Source organism: Nematostella vectensis, chromosome 9 (assembly GCF_932526225.1).
Source record: "Nematostella vectensis chromosome 9, jaNemVect1.1, whole genome shotgun sequence".
Taxonomy (NCBI): domain Eukaryota; kingdom Metazoa; phylum Cnidaria; class Anthozoa; order Actiniaria; family Edwardsiidae; genus Nematostella; species Nematostella vectensis.
In genome coordinates, this window is record NC_064042.1 from 7,295,313 (window position 1) to 7,315,213 (window position 19,901).

The 19,901-nt window shown below is 40.0% G+C and overlaps 1 protein-coding gene across 4 annotated transcripts in view; it reads left to right on the plus strand.

Annotated features, from left to right (window-relative positions):
• Positions 1 to 19,901, plus strand: part of LOC116601875 — a 51,903-nt gene that overhangs the window by 5,983 nt on the left and 26,019 nt on the right. For 3 of the 4 annotated variants that reach the window (XM_048732413.1, XM_048732414.1, XM_048732416.1), the window contains exon 6: positions 371 to 1,189. In XM_048732413.1, coding sequence (XP_048588370.1) covers positions 371 to 1,189 — 819 coding nt within the window. Of the gene's footprint in view, positions 1 to 370; positions 1,190 to 18,852; positions 19,073 to 19,192; positions 19,266 to 19,427; positions 19,497 to 19,901 lie in introns of those variants that run through there. The other variant, XM_048732415.1, reaches the window with a different exon arrangement.

The following is a 19,901-nucleotide window of genomic DNA, read 5'->3' on the forward strand; positions in this document are numbered from 1 at the left end:
AGCGTTTATTAAAGTGTGAAGATTCAAGAACCACACCTCTACACCAACACGACGGGCAAAATAGCATCTCCAGTTTTATTGTTATACTTGCATTCTTTTTTTTATAATTCTCCCATTAAAGCTGTTAAATTTCGGGGAATCATTCTGGCAACTGTAATTATTGTTATGTTTGTACTTTCAAACGATTTGTATGGATATAAAACGAGTGTACTTTTCTATTTTCATTGAAAGAGTGACCCATCGATCACCTTTAGTCTTTGGATTAGGTGCGCTAAACAAAACCATTTCCTATTTGTACAACATGAAAACGATGCCTCGAAAACGTTTTGAGACGTATTCACAGTTGCGTTTATTGCTCTTACATTCTCAGGGACGCCCTCTTGCCAGCATCACCGAGGTGCACCAGATCCAAGAGGAGAATGGTGCTTATCCATCTATTGCGTCGACAGACCGCCGAGAGAGTGATGCTCTCGTAACCACCGAGGTGAACGTCCAGCCGTCCTCATCCGTAAAGTCGATTGTGACTGCATCCTCTACAGGACTCAAGGAGCTCCGCCCTTTTGACCTGCGTGCATCATGGGACACACAAAGCCTCGAGAGCCTAGCAGTTTGTGCATCGCGCCAGGGGCGTCAGGTCACACTCCATCCCTCACTCGCCGAGTTTCTGAATACGCTGATGAGACCCCTCAGCTTAGAGCTTGAGCAAATGGAGTTTCCGTCATCAGCTAAAAGACCTGTGCTTGTTACCATGCATGGTAGACATGCAATCATTCGACATCGCGTCAAGGTTCATCTGATGGATTACTGCGCAACAGAACCAGACAACATGTCTACCCTCATATCTTCTGTCAGCCAGGTGTCACATGATGAGCATGAGTGGATGGTGGCAGAGATGTCTGAGCACCTTAAAGCTAACACAGTCAGTGTAACCACTCTGCAACTAGGCCTTGAGGGAATTGGCATGGATTTCATTGATACAACAGCCCGCCCTCTATCAGTGTCTGTATTTGGATGCTTGGAGGGGGAAGCTCAGGTCGAGACTAAACAAAACCAAGCTTGCATCATGGCGATTGAAGACATGTTCAAGCCGTCCTCGCGAGTGAAACAGATGGTGACGGAATTGCTTTGCGGTTTCAAGAAGCCTTACCGTCCTCACATTTGTGGATCATTGAAAACTCAAAGTGCTGAGGTGAGTGTTTATTTAATTGGGAAGATTGAATAACAACATCCCTACACAAACACGGCGGACAAAATAGCCTCTCCATTATTATAGATTCAAACAGTTATACTCGAATATTTTCATGTTATCATGTTTCCGCTAAAGCCTGTTTGAATTTATGGTAGCTAATCGAACATTTTAAGTATTTGGACTAGAAGCGCTAAACAAACAATGAATTATTTTTACATCAAACAAACGATGCCACGAAAGCGGTTTAAAACGTATTCACAGTTGAGTTCATTGCTCTTATCGTTATCAGGGAGGTCGTCTTGCCAGCATCACATAGGTGCACCAGTTCCAAGAGAATACAGGTGCTTGTCCATCTATTGCGTCGACAAACCGCCAAGAGAGTGATGCTCTCGTAACCACCGAGGTGAACGTCCAGCCGTCCTCATCCGTAAAGTCGATTGTGACTGCATCCTCTACAGGACTCAAGGAGCTCCGCCCTTTTGACCTGCGTGCATCATGGGACACACAAAGCCTCGAGAGACTTGCCGCTTGTGCATCGCGCCAGGGGCGTCAGGTCACACTCCATCCCTCACTCGCCGAGTTTCTGAATACGCTGATGAGACCCCTCAGCTTAGAGCTTGCTCAAATGGAGCCTCCGTCATCAGCTAAAAGACCTGTGCTTGTTATCATGCATGGTAGACATGCAATCTTTCGACATCGCGTCAAGGTTCATCTGATGGATTACTGCGCAACAGAACCAGACAACATGTCTACCCTCCTATCTTCTGTCAGCCAGGTGTCACATGATGAGCATGAGTGGATGGTGGCAGAGATATCTGAGCACCTTAAAGCTAACAAACCCAATGTTTCCACTCTGCAACTAAACCTTGAGAGACTTGGCATGGGTCTTATGGATATGGCAGTCCGTTCTCTATCAGAGACTGGATTTGGTAGCGAGAAGCAAGAAGCTTGTAAGGAAGAATCCGAGGAGACGAAACAAGACCAAGCTTGCTTTATATCAACTGAAGAAATGTTCTCGCCGGTGAGACAGATGGTAATCGATTTACCTTCCGGTCTCATGAAGCCCTACCTTCCTGGCATTCGTGGATCACGGAAAATTCATCTAAACTATGACTATGCCACAGCGCCAGAGCATATGGCAGCGCTTCCATCGTCTGCCATCCTGCTGTCACAGGATGATCATCAGTATTTGGTAGCAGAAAAGAGACCGGATTGCCTCGATGCAACTCCTGCAACAGATCTTGGAAGAGTAGACGCATGTTTACCAGCTATAGCAGTCCCTAATTCAGTGTCTGTGCCTAAGTCAGCTTCGTTTGGGGAGGAACGTCAAGGCGAAAACCCTGATCTTAAGCATCATGAATGTTGTGAAGAAGAGCCTCAGTACCCAATGACAGAGACATTACTCAACGGTGTTACTACGCTGGGAACAGATTTTGCAGGAGATTTACCAGATACACCAGTCCCAGCACCAGTGTATGAGTCTAAATCATCTTCGCTGGGAGAGGAAAGTAAAGGCGAAGACACTGCGCTAGAGCAGCATGAATGTTGTGTAAAAGAGCGTAAGAGTTTCATGTCAGAGATGTTACCCGAAGATATCACTGACGGTGTATCTATCAAGTATAAGCAGTATCTCAAAAAAGACTTAGAGTCGTCAAGTGTAGAAGAACCACAGCTGGTCATTGGAGGCGAAGAGGATCGGGTATCGAAGAATGACAACGATGCTAACCTAGCAACTGATGCAGGTGTTGTGCATACTCCAAATGATGGCGTTGATCGGGAGCTTCCCTCGGATTGCACACCTCCCATGTCTACTAATGATGGGGACACTAGCAAAGAAAACCAGCAGCTTCTTCATAAATGCGCCCAAGCACAGAAGAAGAAGGCAAAGCGCAAAAACCAAAGACCAAAAACATCTCAACGCAAATCACGGACAGGGAAACAAGAGTGTCAGAAGAAAGAAAACGAACCAGAATTATCGGTAATAGGAAAGGAATCCATCCTTCATAACTTCAATGCAGAAGCTATAGTCGAACAAGACGTCGTATCTGCTAAGCAATACCCCATGACACAGTCATCAGACGCGAGACCTGATGAAATCAGCCATCAGGCTGAAGAGAGGACTCCTCAAAAGACGCCGACAGCTTCTGAACTAGCCGCAAGTATAACGGATGCACAAGAAGGAAAGGTCAAGGGGAGTAATAAGCTAAACGTTCGGACAAAGCAGAGCAAGTCGAAAAACACGAATGCAGAGGCTGAATTATTGTCGGTGCAAGGAGTTAAGATCAATCTCCGAGAGAGCAAAAACCAGAACAGAAAGGAAAGCAAAAAAGGGAAGCATCGGAACAATCATGTCGATGATTACCCCAGAAAGGGCCACGCCTGTGGAGTAATGGGTAGACCTTCCACGCCTTCCACCACCAAGAGGAGTTCATACGCCACAGCGGCCCAAAAGGGAAACAGCACAGGGAGAGAAAACCACAGAGAATCATACCAGATGAATGGTATGGTACAAGATGGTGCAAGATCAAATAATAGGTAAGAGGCTAAGCAAGTTGATTTTTTTTTTCCGCTGGGTAGGTTTCCCTCGTAGGGATTTGAAAATGAAAAAGATTTATGATCAAAAACCTTATTTCATAATATGAGTAGACCTTGTCTATTAAATAAAATGACAACTTGAGTAGCGTGGATAGCAAAATATAAGAAAAAGGAAGAAATTTGATTGGAGGTTGGAGTGTTGGATGGAGGTTGTCTTTCTCACGAGTGCTACTCTATCATCCTGCATTCCTATTTTTGAGCTTTTTGCGCTATGCAGGTTAAACGGCTGAAATGGAGAGCGGGTGATATAAAGAAAATGCTAAATTGTTCAAAGATCATAAACTAGACGTTTTGTATTTCTGTTAATAGCTTGGATTCACGTGATGCGAAGAGCAGCTCGCGTCTTCTCGTCAAGGCAAACATGCACCAAGGGGATGCAAGACTTGTCATCCCAGGAGTTCAGTGTTGTTCCATTGCTCTCTGTGCCATCCTCAGGGCGTCCGGCAAAAGCCCATTGCTCTGGACGCCCGAGGACATGGACGATATAATCCTCACCGGGGACAGAAAACACAGGGAGACTCAAGAGAAGATGAATCGCTCCAAAACCTCGTTTCTCCACATTGACGAGATAGAGCTAGATATCAAACTACGGGGTCGGCACTTCCACTTGAAGAGAAGTGATGTAATGTGTGGTGACATCATGAACGATGGCTCAGACAAGAACAGCCCGCTACCAGGCATTGAGAATAGCATTGAAACTCTAAGCGAGTATGATATGTTTATTGTTAGATATTTATTGTATACAATCGCTCTATTTAAGACATCTCAAACATGGTTGTTGTTTGACTCGCATAATCGCGATCAGAATGGATTTAGACATCCTAACGGGAAGGCCGTTCTTCTCGAGTTCAAGACTCTAAGAAGTGTTGCGTGTTACATCAGGCGGTTCGTGAGTTCCAACGGCTTCAGTGACGAGACGAGTCCACGCCCGCTAGATGATTCGCAATTGAGCTATGAACTGGCCGGCATAAAGGTAGCAGTGCTTAGCTGAACCAGGATCCTTTGCGGTTGGCAATTACTGGCGATCCTTTGCTTACTATTCTTATAATATTGTATATTTTGTATATAGCTAATAAAATACGTTCAATATCATCTGTTCTTCCTATATACCCCGTCTGTTGATTAACAGGCTCTCTGGGTAAAGAAAGGCTCCCTTTTCGCGTGTTTTTCACCCCCCCCCCCCCCCAGTTTTTGAAACCAGTCATTTGGCCCCTACAAGTGTCAGAATTCCTCTATTATTCATACCCAAAATTTATCAAGGGACGGACTATCATAATCAACTAAATGGTTGATTATATGAAAATCAATTCTCATTACTGATAAAACCAAATCCATTTATTTTTATTAAAACATACCGACCATTGTATTTTTTAAATGAACTTCTTGAGTCTTGAGAACTTTGTCTATTTTGATTATGTTCGCTCAACAGTGCTATTGCGGGGTTGGTGTTCAAACGACTGCGCCTGAATGTTATCTGGAAAGTAAATGTCACATTTCACAGAAAAAAGTAAATCTCGAGTTAAACCTAAAACTTTGCGTTTGATTTGCCGTATTTTAGTAAATGTGTTCTTCGCACATAACACTTGAGCTGTATTTGAAAAGTTCTACAAATGTAATTGCAATTCTGTAAATTCACATCAAACAAATGAGCATTGGCCTTGCATTTAGTTGGAGAGTAAATCTGATAGCACATGATGTTTACATCGCATTTGAAAAGGTTGAAAATCTAATAACAAACTTCGGGCTCCGTATTAGATTTGCAATGTCGGCAAACATGCGTCAAAAGCGGAATTTACCGGATTTGTTTGACATCTAAATGATTTTCAATTCTAATGTTTACTTTTTAACAAATACAATCTATGTAAATTCGGAATTAACTTTAGATTTGAGTTAGCTTTGAGGTTGATGTAAATCCGTTTTTTCGTGCAGTGTTTGGAAAAAAAAAAAAAAAAAAGAGTGCAATTTGGTACGAGCAACCAAAGGCGTGCCTGTCCTTAAGTTGACGATTCCAATTTGACACATTTCAGCTGTGACCAAAATTAAAGAGGTTGATCTTAGCACGAAACATTTTAGATCCGTCTAAAGCATCAAGTGAGTACATGGTTAGAATATTTCAGCTGAGCAGTTAACTACTGAGAATCGGCAAGAATTGACACTGATGCTCAGAATCTTGGGATAGCTTCGTCCAAAGGCTTTGCTTTTGCTAGGACAAGTTCTGTGTGGGGATAACTTTCTGCAAACTGTAAAAAACGCGACGCGAGAGGTGGCAACAGAAGAGTAACTTTGTTCATCCCGTTCTTATGTCAGGAATGGAAGTTAATAACACTACTAGCTTCGGCACAGGTCTTGTCTGTTCTGGTTATTTGATAACACCATCAGTTATTATAGTCGAGGATCAATTATATCCGAACATTTACATCAGCGTTTTACCTTTCGTTTTCATCGCTTTGTCTGCTATTATTCTGAACGGCACGGTTTTGCTGGCCATTGCTAAAACTCCGTCACTCAGAACACCTTCAAACTTAGTAATATTAAACCTAGCAACAACTGACTTTGGTTTAGGGATCTCGCTCTTGGTATTTACCTCACCGGCGAAAATAGCTTTCAGATTCTCCGGTGAGGGTGTATATTGCCCGATACTCGAGATTTCAGAAGCGTCTTTCAACGTTTTGACTTCGGCCTCCTTTTTGACCCTCTGCCTTTCTGCCCTAGAAAGATTCCTATTTGTCAATCTCCATCTTCGTTACGAATCAGTCGTAACTGTCAAACGGGTTGGGATCGCGATAGGCGGGACATGGGCGGTGTCAGTCCTTGGAAATATTTGGCGTCAGTCCGGTTGGGCCCAGAAGCAGCTATTTCTATTCATATTGATCGTTGTTGCCTTAGGACTTATCTTGTCTGCACTATGTTATGCGCAAGTACTTTGTGTTTTACGTCGCCATCAGAGTCAAATTCAAGATCAATCGACGGAAGAACAGAACAACATTTCCAGGAAAAAAATAAGAAAATCCGTTCTAACGTTGGTATTTATCTGGCTCATTTATTTGCTTTCTTACACTACACATTTGATATTGTTTATTGTCGTTGTTTTGTACAATCGATCGAAACCGGAAAACCAATTTCTTCTACTAGTCCCGATTGAGCTCTTACTTACTGGTCTCATTTTTCTGTGTCTCACCGCGAGCCTGAATCCTATTCTGTATTTCTGGAGGTTCACTGAGGTTCGAGCTGCAGCGGTCTCTACTCTTAAGTCATTGTTAAGATGTTAACAAGATTGACTGTAAAAAGACTATTACAGAAATGATGAAGGAGCGGAAAGATGCTTGTATATGAACCTTAATTTCTCCGCACAAACTCCATTTCTCTTGACGCCAGTAACAGCATCTAGACTGTTATTATCACATCTTAAAACGCTTATCCGCATTGTCACCAGTTTACTTCCGGTCGATTACGTAACAATCTCCGATGATTTTTAACGGAAACGCGAAAAAAAATTCAAAATATTAAAAGCAGTGTATTTAGAGCGGATGGCCTGTTAAATATATCGGATTCTAATAGATTCTTTTGTCTTGTTTCCGTCGGACCACCGGAAGTAAACTGGTGACAATGCGGCTTTAGTCGCTTATCCACAGTCGGAAAGTAATTTTTATTTGTCCAAATTTCTTTTTATAGTTAGATTAGATATTAATGTGAATATAATATCAAATCTAATAAAACTGTGAATAGATTTGCTAAGGCCTTTAATGCGAATGGATTCTCCCGCCGCAAAACACCGCGCGCAGGCAAACAGGAACGATAGCTAAAATATGTAGATCCCGTAAACAATCATCTTTACTAGAACCCTTAAACCAACAAGCTGGATCAAGAAATTTCCGGCATACAATATTTCTATGATAGCCTTTGATAGGCTATAGAAATTCATTGTGTTAGTATAAGAACATGTGAAACTAGTCTAAAAAAAAATCAGTCCGATTGTCAAAACGCCCCAATTTTAAACTAAGCCTGATCTTTGAAATCGTACGTTATTCTTATATACACAATTCAATGTTGACAGTATAACCACTTGAGTTTTTGTCTTAGACAGAAGTCTATGTCGTCAACAGAATTACTATGCACATCCACACCTCCCTCTACTAGTGGGCGTACTTTTGGTCTAGATTGTACGCATGCTTGCATAGAAAATCCTCCGGCAATATCTGGAAACAACTTCTTACGTTCAATAGTATGTAAAGCAGAGAAGGAAAAGAAATAAGAGTCGTAAAAATAGGGCCGTAGCAAGGGTTTGGGCACTGAGGGCACGTGCCCCAAACTATAAGGGAATGACCAATAGGTGCGTGGTTGTGCCCCCAATATTTTCTTAGTGTTTCTGTATCGTGCCCCCAATAATTTAAGAACTACTACGGCTACGGTAAAATGTTTACCCCTGCGCGTGAAAATAAGGCGCGGGAAATTGAGGAAGAACATTTATACTTCCTTTTCTGTTCCTATCTCACGTATACCCCTGTGATTTTCGCATGCACGGAAACACTGCAGTCCCAGTCTGATTTTACTTCACCCACTTAACCGGTGGCTGCCAAAGCTAATAAGGAAGTCCCATATGCCACTCAAAGTGGCTTAGCAAGCTTTCTTTGTCGTACATATTTAATGAAAAAATACTCATAAGAAAGAATAACAAGTCGATGTACCTGATACGCCTTCGTATCTCGTGCAAGCTAACGCTTTGAACATCTGTCGCGGGAATCCTCGCGCCGATAGCAAACTGTACGTAGACAAAGATATTGGATTCTCTGTACAAATACGCCAAAGGACCATTACCCTCCCCCTCCCCCACCTTCATCCCCTCCCCCCCCCCCCCCCCCCCCATGGGCATCGGGACCTAGGGAAGCAGAAGGACTGGCAGGTCCACGGCGAGCAAGGGAGAGCTACCTACCTAAGTTTAAATTGGAGTAGGAGCTTATTGAGTGAGGGTTTTTATGGGATGGTTTTTATTGAAAAAAAAGGGAAAGAAGTGAAAAAATTATTTATCTATATTTTCCGTTAACACTGAAAAAGATTAATGAAAAAATACGTTTCCGTCGATTACCGAACGCACTGATGAAGAAACCCCCAATAAATTCACCCTTACCTACTCAATCTCTAATAAACGCTGTGAAGAAGAATTACGAGGATTTTAATGAATGATTTATATGAAAAACTTTGAAAGTCACAAAGGAACGCATATTTTCAATATTAACAGACAGATGGGTACTGTGCAGTTTGGGAGGGATAGATATATTTTAAATTTGATCTGGGAAGTTTAAATTTGAGTAGGAGCTAGTTGAGGTTTTGAGTAAGAAAAGAAATTAGCCATTGGCACAAACCATATATAATTTACTAATTTCACTATGGAATAAAAATGGAATATCACGAGAGCTAGTGGTTAGAATTCGGTGAATGAAAAGACAAAAAACGGTACAATCTTCTTTGAGGCGATCTTCAAGCACTGTTCTCGATGGTGTGAACTGGAAATATGGTCTTTTGTCCAGACTGATTCAAACCTTGAAGAGTTCTCTTCAAAAAAAGAATAATAAACAACAAGCGAAACGTTCCGAAAAAAAAAAACATTTAATTAATGTAGCGCCTTTCATATCTCGAATAAGTTTTTCGGTTTTAAAATGATCAAGTAAACAGTTTTACATTTACGAGAAAACACGTTTGCCTTCCTACACGGTGCTCGAGAAGTTTAGAATAGTCTCTTGAGAAGTTTTAGCGGGGTAAATTGCCGGATGTTTTGGGCTCTTGGGCGTTTCGTTAGCATTTCTCGCATTACTTTAATTGAGTTGTTGTATTAAACGTCGGGAGACCTGTGGTCCCAGTAATTGATTAATCATCCGCATGTATAGCATATACATATCATTAATGGCACTAGAAAGACAACACAAGTCTCTAGATTTCATTGAAAATGTTCCATAAAATTAAAATGACATTCAATGAGGGATAAAGTTATTTTAGGAAGAAAACAAACTTATCTAAAGGAAGGACCAAAATACCAACAAATTAGCACAAAAATACCAAAATAACTTTCATAGTTTTACATATTTTACACTACACATGGCTACTGACATGTGTACCTCTAAAAAAGTTACCAAACCAAAGCAGGAGGCTGAAGCTTTTCTAGTTGAGTTACTTACTTAAGCTTATACAATATTTTTTTACGAATATTGATGAACGGCATTACTAAAAAGCGGAACCGGCGGAACCAGTATATTTCGTTTAGTTATAGGGGTAGGGATGTCATACTAGGATCACCATTTATTTCCTTTCTAATCTGAACAAAAACAAACATTCCTTTGTGAAATGCTCACAACATCACTAAGCGCAGATGTGCTACGTTATTTGTATCGGATTAGTAACAAAAAAGACCTTGTTTTAGAAGCGCGTCTAGTTATAGGTAACACATGCTAGCGTTCGTAGGTTTAGCCTTCGTAGGTTTAGCGTCCCGATTTCCGTTGAAAGTTCCGAATAAGAAAAAAAAAATCCTTGTTTAGAAGCGCGTCCTGTTAGAGATAACGCCAAATATCATACTTTATGTTACCTAAAGTTTTGATTGACAACGGCAACCTTGGCTTGGCTATAATTGCATATTATCTCTAACAGGACGCTATGAACAACACTACTAACGCTACTATCTGGAACCTTCAACGAAAATGGGATACAAATTGCATATGAATGGATGTCAAATATGCGTGAATCGTAGCGCACTTGCCATTACTGAAGTTATTTTGGCAAGTCACAACGGAATGTTTAATCGCCTCGCCTTGCGTTTTGTGCATGGTACGTTACAGTACGCCGAGTGTTCCTAAAGCTATTAAGCCAATTGAATTATCAATCGCCGCTATTATCGCCTTTATCTACTGACAGAACCAGTTACTGATCAACGGACGCTATGAACAACGCTACTAACAAGACGCGCTTCTAAACAAGGATACAGATGGATACAAATTGCATATGACAGAATGTCAAATATGCGTGAAATAACGTAGCACATCTGCGCTTAGTGATGTTGTCTTAGCATTTTACAATGGAAGGGTTTTTTTTGTTCAGATTAGAAAGAAAATAAATGGTGATCCTAGTATGACATCCCTACCCTTATACCTAGGCGAAATATACTGGTTCCGCCGGTTCCGCTGGTTCCGCCTTTCCACCGCTGGTTCCGTCAAGTTAAGGAGTGAGTGTAAGGTATAGGGGTAGGGATATACAAGGATTACGATTTATTTTCGTTCTAAGGGGCGGACCATTTGACTTTTGAGGGGGGGGGGGGTGGGTGGTTTTGAAAAAAAATATCCTGCAAGCTACATTTCAAAGATAAAGATTGCATGCAAAGCAAATGAGCAGAAAAAAAATATATGCACAAGTTTAAGAAAAAGAATGTTGCAAAGCCATTGTGTGAAAAGATTAACTCTATGAAAAAAAATCAAAAGTCTGTGATAACTTTGATGTTTTTACTCTATAAAACTTTTTCCTCTATATTTTGCTATGTGTATTTTGTATTTCTCCTCACCATATTCTTGAAAGTTTCTATTGGTTGAGACTCGCCCTTTCCACTATCACACCTAATGTTGAAACTTAAATCTATATATTACACTATTAAACTAAATCATATATCCAACTTAAATACAGTCAAAGCTCTCTGAGCGACCGCTCTCGTAAGCGACCAGCCCCGATAACGACGACCACGATCACGAACCACCGATTGAATTGTCACACAAACTCTGTAATTCTAAGCTCTCGTAAGCGACCAGCTTATCGGCAGCCAACTGAGATTTTCTTTTATTTTTAAGCTCTCGTAAGCGACCACAATGATTTTTGGCTTTTCAACATCAGTCAACACCTGATAAATATCATATAAAATGCATGCTGAAATCACATATAAAGCGGAAATGTTGCAATGTTTCACAAAAGCTGCCTTTCCAGTAGACAACTATTAAAGAATTTCATAATTTCAATTTTCTAACTTCAATTTCAACCATTTCTTTGTCTCCAGAAAATGTGTAAATGCAAGGAATCTCTAGTCCATTGCCAGCTCAACGATTTATCCTTTTTCCAGTTACAATAGCCATCCACTTGTTTGTTGCACGCTTTAGAAATCGGCTAACAAAAGACGCCATGCGATCGTCGTAGACGCAGAAGATATTCTCATGACGAAAAGCTTAAGTCGTCGATATAAACGAGCATAACGAGCTATTTTGCGTAGAATGAATTGCAATTAAATAAAACAACTCACTCTCATGATAAGTCAAATACATAGTTTTAAAATCAAGCAATAAACCAAAATATCACAGCGTTGTTATTATCACGATAACTTTTAGATTTCATTTCAATTAAGCTCCCGTAAGCGACCAACACCTATTGTTCAAGTTTTTGGCGCCCAGTGGTCGCTTATGAGAGCAAGCTCTCGTAAAAGACCAGCTCCGTTAACGACCACAATTCTCAGTTCCCAAGGTGGTCGCTTACGAGAGCTTTTAAGCCTGATGCACACTGGCAATATAATAACATAACAAGATAGGCGCGCGCATTCTTATGTCCTTATTTTCAAGTGTGAAGGGTGCGACTTATGGCAATAACGTCGACATAATAACGTGGAGATAACGACATAAAAGAAAAAACATGTTTTTTCCCTATGCCATTATGTCAAATTCTTATGTTGTTATGTCGTTATATCGCCAGTGTGCATCAGGCCTAACTGTGTATCTAAATCTATATAATACACTATTAAACTGGGAAAAACAATCCATGCAGCAAATATGCCAATAAGATCAAGAGACCACTCAAACTCCATCTTCCGAATGAATATACTGGCAAAAAAAAATCAATTAGCAAATGTTTGATATGAAGGAGTTAATCGAAAATATCCCATTTGAAAAAGATAATAAAAATCATAATTTATTTGCTGAAAGACTGTTTACGTTGCTTTGTTATCCACAAACCAGACTTTGTAAAGGATCAGCCCATGATATATCGATAAAAGCGCCGGTTCATATTTATCTAAAAGGCAGATGATGTTGCTCTGCATGTGTAATTTCTTGTGCAAAGACAAAACTCCTCTCAGCCACTCAAACTTCGATAAGCATTCTCAGATATTTGTTAATTAAAAAAACGGCTTGAATTGCTAAGAAATGCAATGATTAAGTCATCTGTGTACAGGATTTTTGTTTAACACTGAGAAAACTACTTGGTTTTCGTCAACACTTTTGATAGCTGTATTATACGGTTGACCTATCGCTCTTCAAAACTAAATTTGCAGAAAAATTGTAAACTTTCTAAAAAAGCAACATTGAAGAGAGAGAGAGAGAGAGAGAGAGTTTTTGTTCTTTGTTTAAATACTTTATACATAAAGCTTTGTTTTACAAAAGCCTAAATCAACAACAGTATTTTCGAGTGATAATTTTAGTCCATAAATAGAAAAAAAATTATATAAATGTTACATTTCCGACTTGCCCCAAATTCAATGAGAGCCGGACAGCACGTTGTCTAGAGTTGACTCAGCCATTATTTTTATATAGTAACAAAACTGTGATGTCAAGAAGATTGCTGGTGGTGTTTCAAGTCATGTGGCGGTATAAATTTGGGGGTGGGGTGGGGTGGGGTGGGTGATTGGGGATAAATAAATGAATGAATGAATGAATAAATAAATGCGTTTTTGTTCAACCTTTACCATCATTAAAATGGCACAGATCTTCACATTCACGCATGAAAGTCTATGATAAATACAGACTAGTACTTGACAGTCGCAAAAAAGAGAAATTTTCTCTTTTTGGAAGGCTCAGTTTTCCAATTAGATCTCAAATAATGGATGTGCTGGCTGGGACAACTATATTATACAGGAAAGAATAAATCTGGCAGTGTGTCGATTTGGTTGACGAATTTTGAGCACTACGCAGAATGACTGTTGTAACACAAAAAGCGGACGCTAAGCAGATTAAATGACGGTTAGCTAGAATAGCATACTGGAAATCGAGCTAAATGATCAATGGCCCAACTGAATTAGCCTCGTCCCCAGGAGTCGTGACAGCTCTCTGTTGAAACGCATTCTATGCGATAAGCTGTCTTATGACGTCAGGCAAACACTAGGACCTGCCCGGGGATGGGTGTGACCCCCCATAAAAACAGACGGGCAAAATCTATTTTAACCCTAAGAGATAACAATTTCTAACTTAATAAAAATAGTTTTCTTAAATTGCGGTCCTTTAGACACCATCACAGCATATCTTTTTCCTGGCTACATTCATGTCCAGTTGTTATTTGGATGTGATTATCCACTAGCGAGAGAACCCCTAAGAGATAGCAGATAGCTCGTTCCCACGGCCCTCTCACTCGATTTAGGATAGATAAGAATTGTTTTACAGGTGTTAAACAGCAAAGTTATTCGGAGCTCTACAAATCGCGTGTCTGGACGCCATAAGAGCTAGACCCAGAATTGCTACGATTTTTCATCTTTGAATTTTAAGATAAACAAAGACGCGCCTAAAATTTGAAAGATTTTGAGGCAAAATATTTTTCGGGTTTCGTTCATTTTACGCGCGCAAGAAAATAGCGTTATAACCAACGAGCGTGCTCTGTTTTGTTTGATTTTGTGTATGATTTTTGCGGGTGTTGCAAATTCTTGGGTTTCAGTGACGTGAGTTTTAGCGTGTGAACTTACTTCCGGTTAATAAAGTGGTAGTCAAAAACATCAACGCGAGAACATGGCAGCTGTAGGCGAAAACCGCGTTTCTCTCACATTTTCCAATTAATTTTGCACTTTAAGTCTAAATATTCGATGGCATTACTTGCAAACGATGTGTTTTTGTAACAGAGCTGTCCCATGCATTCTAAAAAAATAGATTTTTAACAGATTTTCAACTTTTATCCTCTACTCGTCTTTCGCTTTGCAGTCCTCTTTTTATTCTTCAAATAAGATGAAAGATTACAAAAACATGCAATCCTACAACTTATTGTTTGTGGATGATTGAAAGACCTCGGTATTAAATGGATGAAAAATGATTGTCTTCTGGTAAGTGTATTTAATTATGTTTTGTTTGGCGAATTTACCGGATTTGTTTGACATCTAAATGATTTTCAATTCTGATGTTTACTTTTTAACAAATACAATCTATGTAAATTCGGAATTAACTTTAGATTTGAGTTAGCTTTGAGGTTGATGTAAATCCGTTTTTTCGTCCAGTGTTTGGGAAAAAAAACAAAAAGAGTGCAATTTGGTACGAGCAACCAAAGGCGTGCCTGTCCTTAAGTTGACGATTCCAATTTGACACATTTCAGCTGTGACCAAAATTAAAGAGGTTGATCTTAGCACGAAGCATTTTAGATCCGTCTAAAGCATCAAGTGAGTACATGGTTAGAATATTTCAGCTGAGCAGTTAACTACTGAGAATCGGCAAGAATTGACACTGATGCTCAGAATCTTGGGATAGCTTCGTCCAAAGGCTTTGGTTTTGCTAGGACAAGTTCTGTGTGGAGATAACTTTCTGCAAACTGTAAAAAACGCGACGCGAGAGGTGGCAACAGAAGAGTAACTTTGTTCATCCCGTTCTTATGTCAGGAATGGAAGTTAATAACACTACTAGCTTTGGCACAGGTCTTGTCTGTTCTGGTTATTTGATAACACCATCAGGGATTATAGTCGAGGATCAATTATATCCAAACATTTACATCAGCGTTTTACCTTTCGTTTTCATCGCTTTGTCTGCTATTATTCTGAACGGCACGGTTTTGCTGGCCATTGCTAAAACTCCGTCACTCAGAACACCTTCAAACTTAGTAATATTAAACCTAGCAACAACTGACTTTGGTTTAGGGATCTCGCTCTTGGTATTTACCTCACCGGCGAAAATAGCTTTCAGATTCTCCGGTGAGGGTGTATATTGCCCGATACTCAAGATTTCAGAAGCGTCTTTCAACGTTTTGACTTCGGCCTCCTTTTTGACCCTCTGCCTTTCTGCCCTAGAAAGATTCCTATTTGTCAATCTCCATCTTCGTTACGAATCAGTCGTAACTGTCAAACGGGTTGGGATCGCGATAGGCGGGACATGGGCGGTGTCAGTCCTTGGAAATATTTGGCGTCAGTCCGGTTGGGCCCAGAAGCAGCTATTTCTATTCATATTGATCTTTGTTGCCTTAGGACTTATCTTGTCTGCACTATGTTATGCGCAAGTACTTTGTGTTTTACGTCGCCATCAGAGTCAAATTCAAGATCAATCGACGGAAGAACAGAACAACATTTCCAGGAAAAAAATAAGAAAATCCGTTCTAACGTTGGTATTTATCTGGCTCATTTATTTGCTTTCTTACACTACACATTTGATATTGTTTATTGTCGTTGTTTTGTACAATCGATCGAAACCGGAAAACCAATTTCCTCCACTAGTCCCGATTGAGCTCTCACTTACTGGTCTCATCTTTCTGTGTCTCACCACGAGTCTGAATCCTATTCTGTATTTCTGGAGGTTCACTGAGGTTCGAGCTGCTGCGGTCTCTACTCTTAAGTCATTGTTAAGATGTTAACAAGATTGACTGTAAAAAGACTATTACAGAAATGATGAAGGAGCGGAAAGATGCTTGTATATGAACCTTAATTTCTCCGCACAAACTCCATTTCTCTTGACGCCAGTAACAGCATCTAGACTGTTATTATCACATCTTAAAACGCTTATCCGCATTGTCACCAGTCACCAGTCACCAGCCATCATCTCCGATGATTTTTAACGGAAAACGCGAAAAAAAATTCAAAATATCAAAAGCAGTGTATTTAGAGCGGATGGCCTGTTAAATATATCGGATTCTAATAGATTCTTTTGTCTTGTTTCCGTCGGACCGACCGGAAGTAAACTGGTGACAATGCGGCTTTATTGCTTATCCACAGTCGGAAAGTATTTTTTTTCATTCCAAATTTCTTTTTATAGTAAGATTAGATATTAATGTGAATATAATATCAAATCTAATAAAACTGTGAATAGATTTGCTAAGGCCTTTAATGCGAATGGATCTTCCCGCCGCAAAACACATGCGCGCAGGCAAACAGGAACGATAGCTAAAAAATGTAGATCCCGTAAACAATCATCTTTACTAGAACCCTTAAACCAACAAGCTGGATCAAGAAATTTCCGGCATACAATATTTCTATGATAGCCTTTGATAGGCTATAGAAATTCATTATGTTAGTATAAGAACATGTGAAACTATTCTAAAAAAAATCAGTCCGATTGTCAAAACGCCCCAATTTTAAACTAAGCCTGATCTTTGAAATCGTACGTTATTCTTATATACACAATTCAATGTTGAATGACCGATCAAATTTTAATATTTACAAACCGTTGCCTACAAAACCTTAGGACAGTATAACCTCTTGAGTTTTTGTCTTAGACAGAAGTCTATGTTGTCAATAGGATTACTACGTACATCCACACCTCCCCCTACTAGTGGGCGTACTTTTGGTCTAGATTGTACGCATGCTTGCATAGAAAATCGTCCGGCAATATCTGGAAACAACTTCTTACGTCCAATAGTATGTAAAGCAGAGAAGGAAAATAAATTAGAGGCGTAAAAATAGGGCCGTAGCAAGGGTTTGGGCACTGAGGGCACGTGCCCCAAAATACTTTCAAAAACTATAAGGGAATGACCAGTAGGTGCGTGGTTGTGCCCCCAATATTTTCTTAGTGTTTCTGTATCGTGCCCCCAATAATTTAAGAACTACTACGACTATAGTAAAATGTTTACCCCTACGCGTGAAAATTAAAGGAAGCAAATAAAATGCAAGCGCGGGGAATCGAGGAAGAAAATTATTTTTTCTGTTCCTATTTCACGTATACCCCTGTGATTTTCGCATACACGGAAACACTGCATTCCCAGTCTGATTTTACTTCAGCCACTTAACCGGTAGCTGCCAAAGCTAATAAGGAAGTCCGATATGACACTCAAAGTGGCTTAGCAAGCTTTCTTTGTCGTACATATTTAATGAAAAAATACTCATAAGAAAGAATAACAAGTCGATGTACCTGATACGCCTTCGTATCTCGTGCAAGCTAACGCTTTGAAAATCTGTCGCGGGAACCCTCGTGCCGATAGCAAACTGTACGTAGACAAAGATATTGGATTCTCTGTATAGCGAGAGAACCCCTAAGAGATAGCAGAAGAGGAAAGATTTCCTATGGGATAGCAGTTAGAAGAGTGCTTGACACCTAGAGTGGGCCTTTGAGGGCCACATGGTAGAAAACTGTAATTCGGTTAATATGCTACCCTCGGTAAATAAAGATTATTGTATTGTTGATAAGAATTGTACCAAATCCACGTCCCATGGAAATATACCCCCTGTTTTCCGGGCTTCTTTACAGAAAACCGTTAACATAATTTTAATTATTCAAGTTTTTTTTTGCTGTCGAAAAATACCGAAAAATCCGCCAATTTTTTTCGAAAAATGCATCCCCCCAACCTCGTTCCCTTGGCCCTCTTACTCGATTTAGGATAGATAAGAATTGTTTTACAGGTGTTAAACAGCAAAGTTATTCGGAGCTCTACAAATCGCGTGTCTGGACGCCATTAGAGCTAGACCCAGAATTGCTACGATTTTTCATCTTTGAATTTTAAGATAAACAAGGACGCGCCTGAAATTTGAAAGATTTAGGCAAAATATTTTTCGGGTTTCGGCAAAAGATGATTATTTTGTTTTGAACTTGTTTTATTTTTCATGGTTGTAGACGGGCCCCCTTCAATACTAGCGAAGTTTAAAGCGCAATAACAATTTTCTTCCTTTTTTATTTAAAATATCCTGCGTACCGTATGATTTTTGCGAGTGTTGCAAATACTGTCTAGCTTGCGCGCGCGTCCACTTTGTATTCGGCGATGCATCGAAGCTCGCGCTAGAAACAAAAAGGCTCATGGTAATTTATTGATGGATAATTCCAAACAGCCTTTGGTGGTATTTTATAATATGTGACGTTTTTTTTTTTTTTTTTTTTTTTTTTTTGGGGGGGGGGGGGGGTGTTGATAATATGTTATTTCTAAGTGAAATCCTGGAATTGATAAATTTTGTTTTGAGCACGAGGATGATTACGTATTGTCTGACGTCATAATCAGCATTCCCCCAAACTGATCAAAACGTTCATGAAAGCGAAACGATAAACACGTATTCATGGAGCGTACCAAGTTTTCAAAATGATAGAGTTTTTTAAGGACCACCCCGTCCTCACCGGACTAGCAGTCTGCGCAGCAGGAGCCGCAGCGTTCTGCTATTGCCGAAGTAAATCGAGTGTCGAGGTACGTAGCGTCGTTTTGTGAGAAAAAGTGCGTGCGGTGGCGTGTTGGCGTGTACAAGTAGTGTTTCTTTAACACTTCTATTTCCTTCGGCTTATTATTTGTTTTGTTGTCATTTTCTAGAGTTATGGTCAAGGAGAAGAGACCAAAGAAGAAGTACCCGTCGCGGTACAAGACGCTGTCGAAGATGTCTCCGGTGAGTCCCGCCCTTTCGGTTTTATAATTATTTTTAGTATATTTCCCAATTTGATAAAAGAGCTTCTTTCCCAACGTTCTACAAAACATATTTATATTTTTTATTTTTCTAAATGCATCAAGTTTCTGAATCTTCGTTTGATCAGGATGTCTTTTGTATTAGCGTGTTTTCCAGCCGATCTTTTGCAAGCGGAGAAGTCTTCACAATGTCGAGAATTGCTTGTTTATCAAGGTATGTGGCTGACTGATTTTACTAAAAATTGATGGATAATATGTTCAGTCTTGACATGCCATGCTCTTCCATACGACGTTGCCAAATTCCGAAAGTACTGGGAAAAATGTTATTTAACAAATAAATCTCAGTTTTTCAAAAAGTACGCAACTTGACGCCAGTCGAGTTGCGTGACTGTTATTCATGACATGCTGTGACGTCATCTGTGCATCTTTCAGAGGACAGACGCGCAAAATATGAAATCTATTTGTTTTATACAACAATTAAAATGTTATCTTACATTACAATCTAGTGTAAGCGTGTGTTCGTGCTGACGCCAAGCGTGCGTATGTCTTGTAATAACACATGGACCCTAGACCAATCAAAGCGCGATTTACTAGTGTCGTTGTACAAATTCCAGTAATG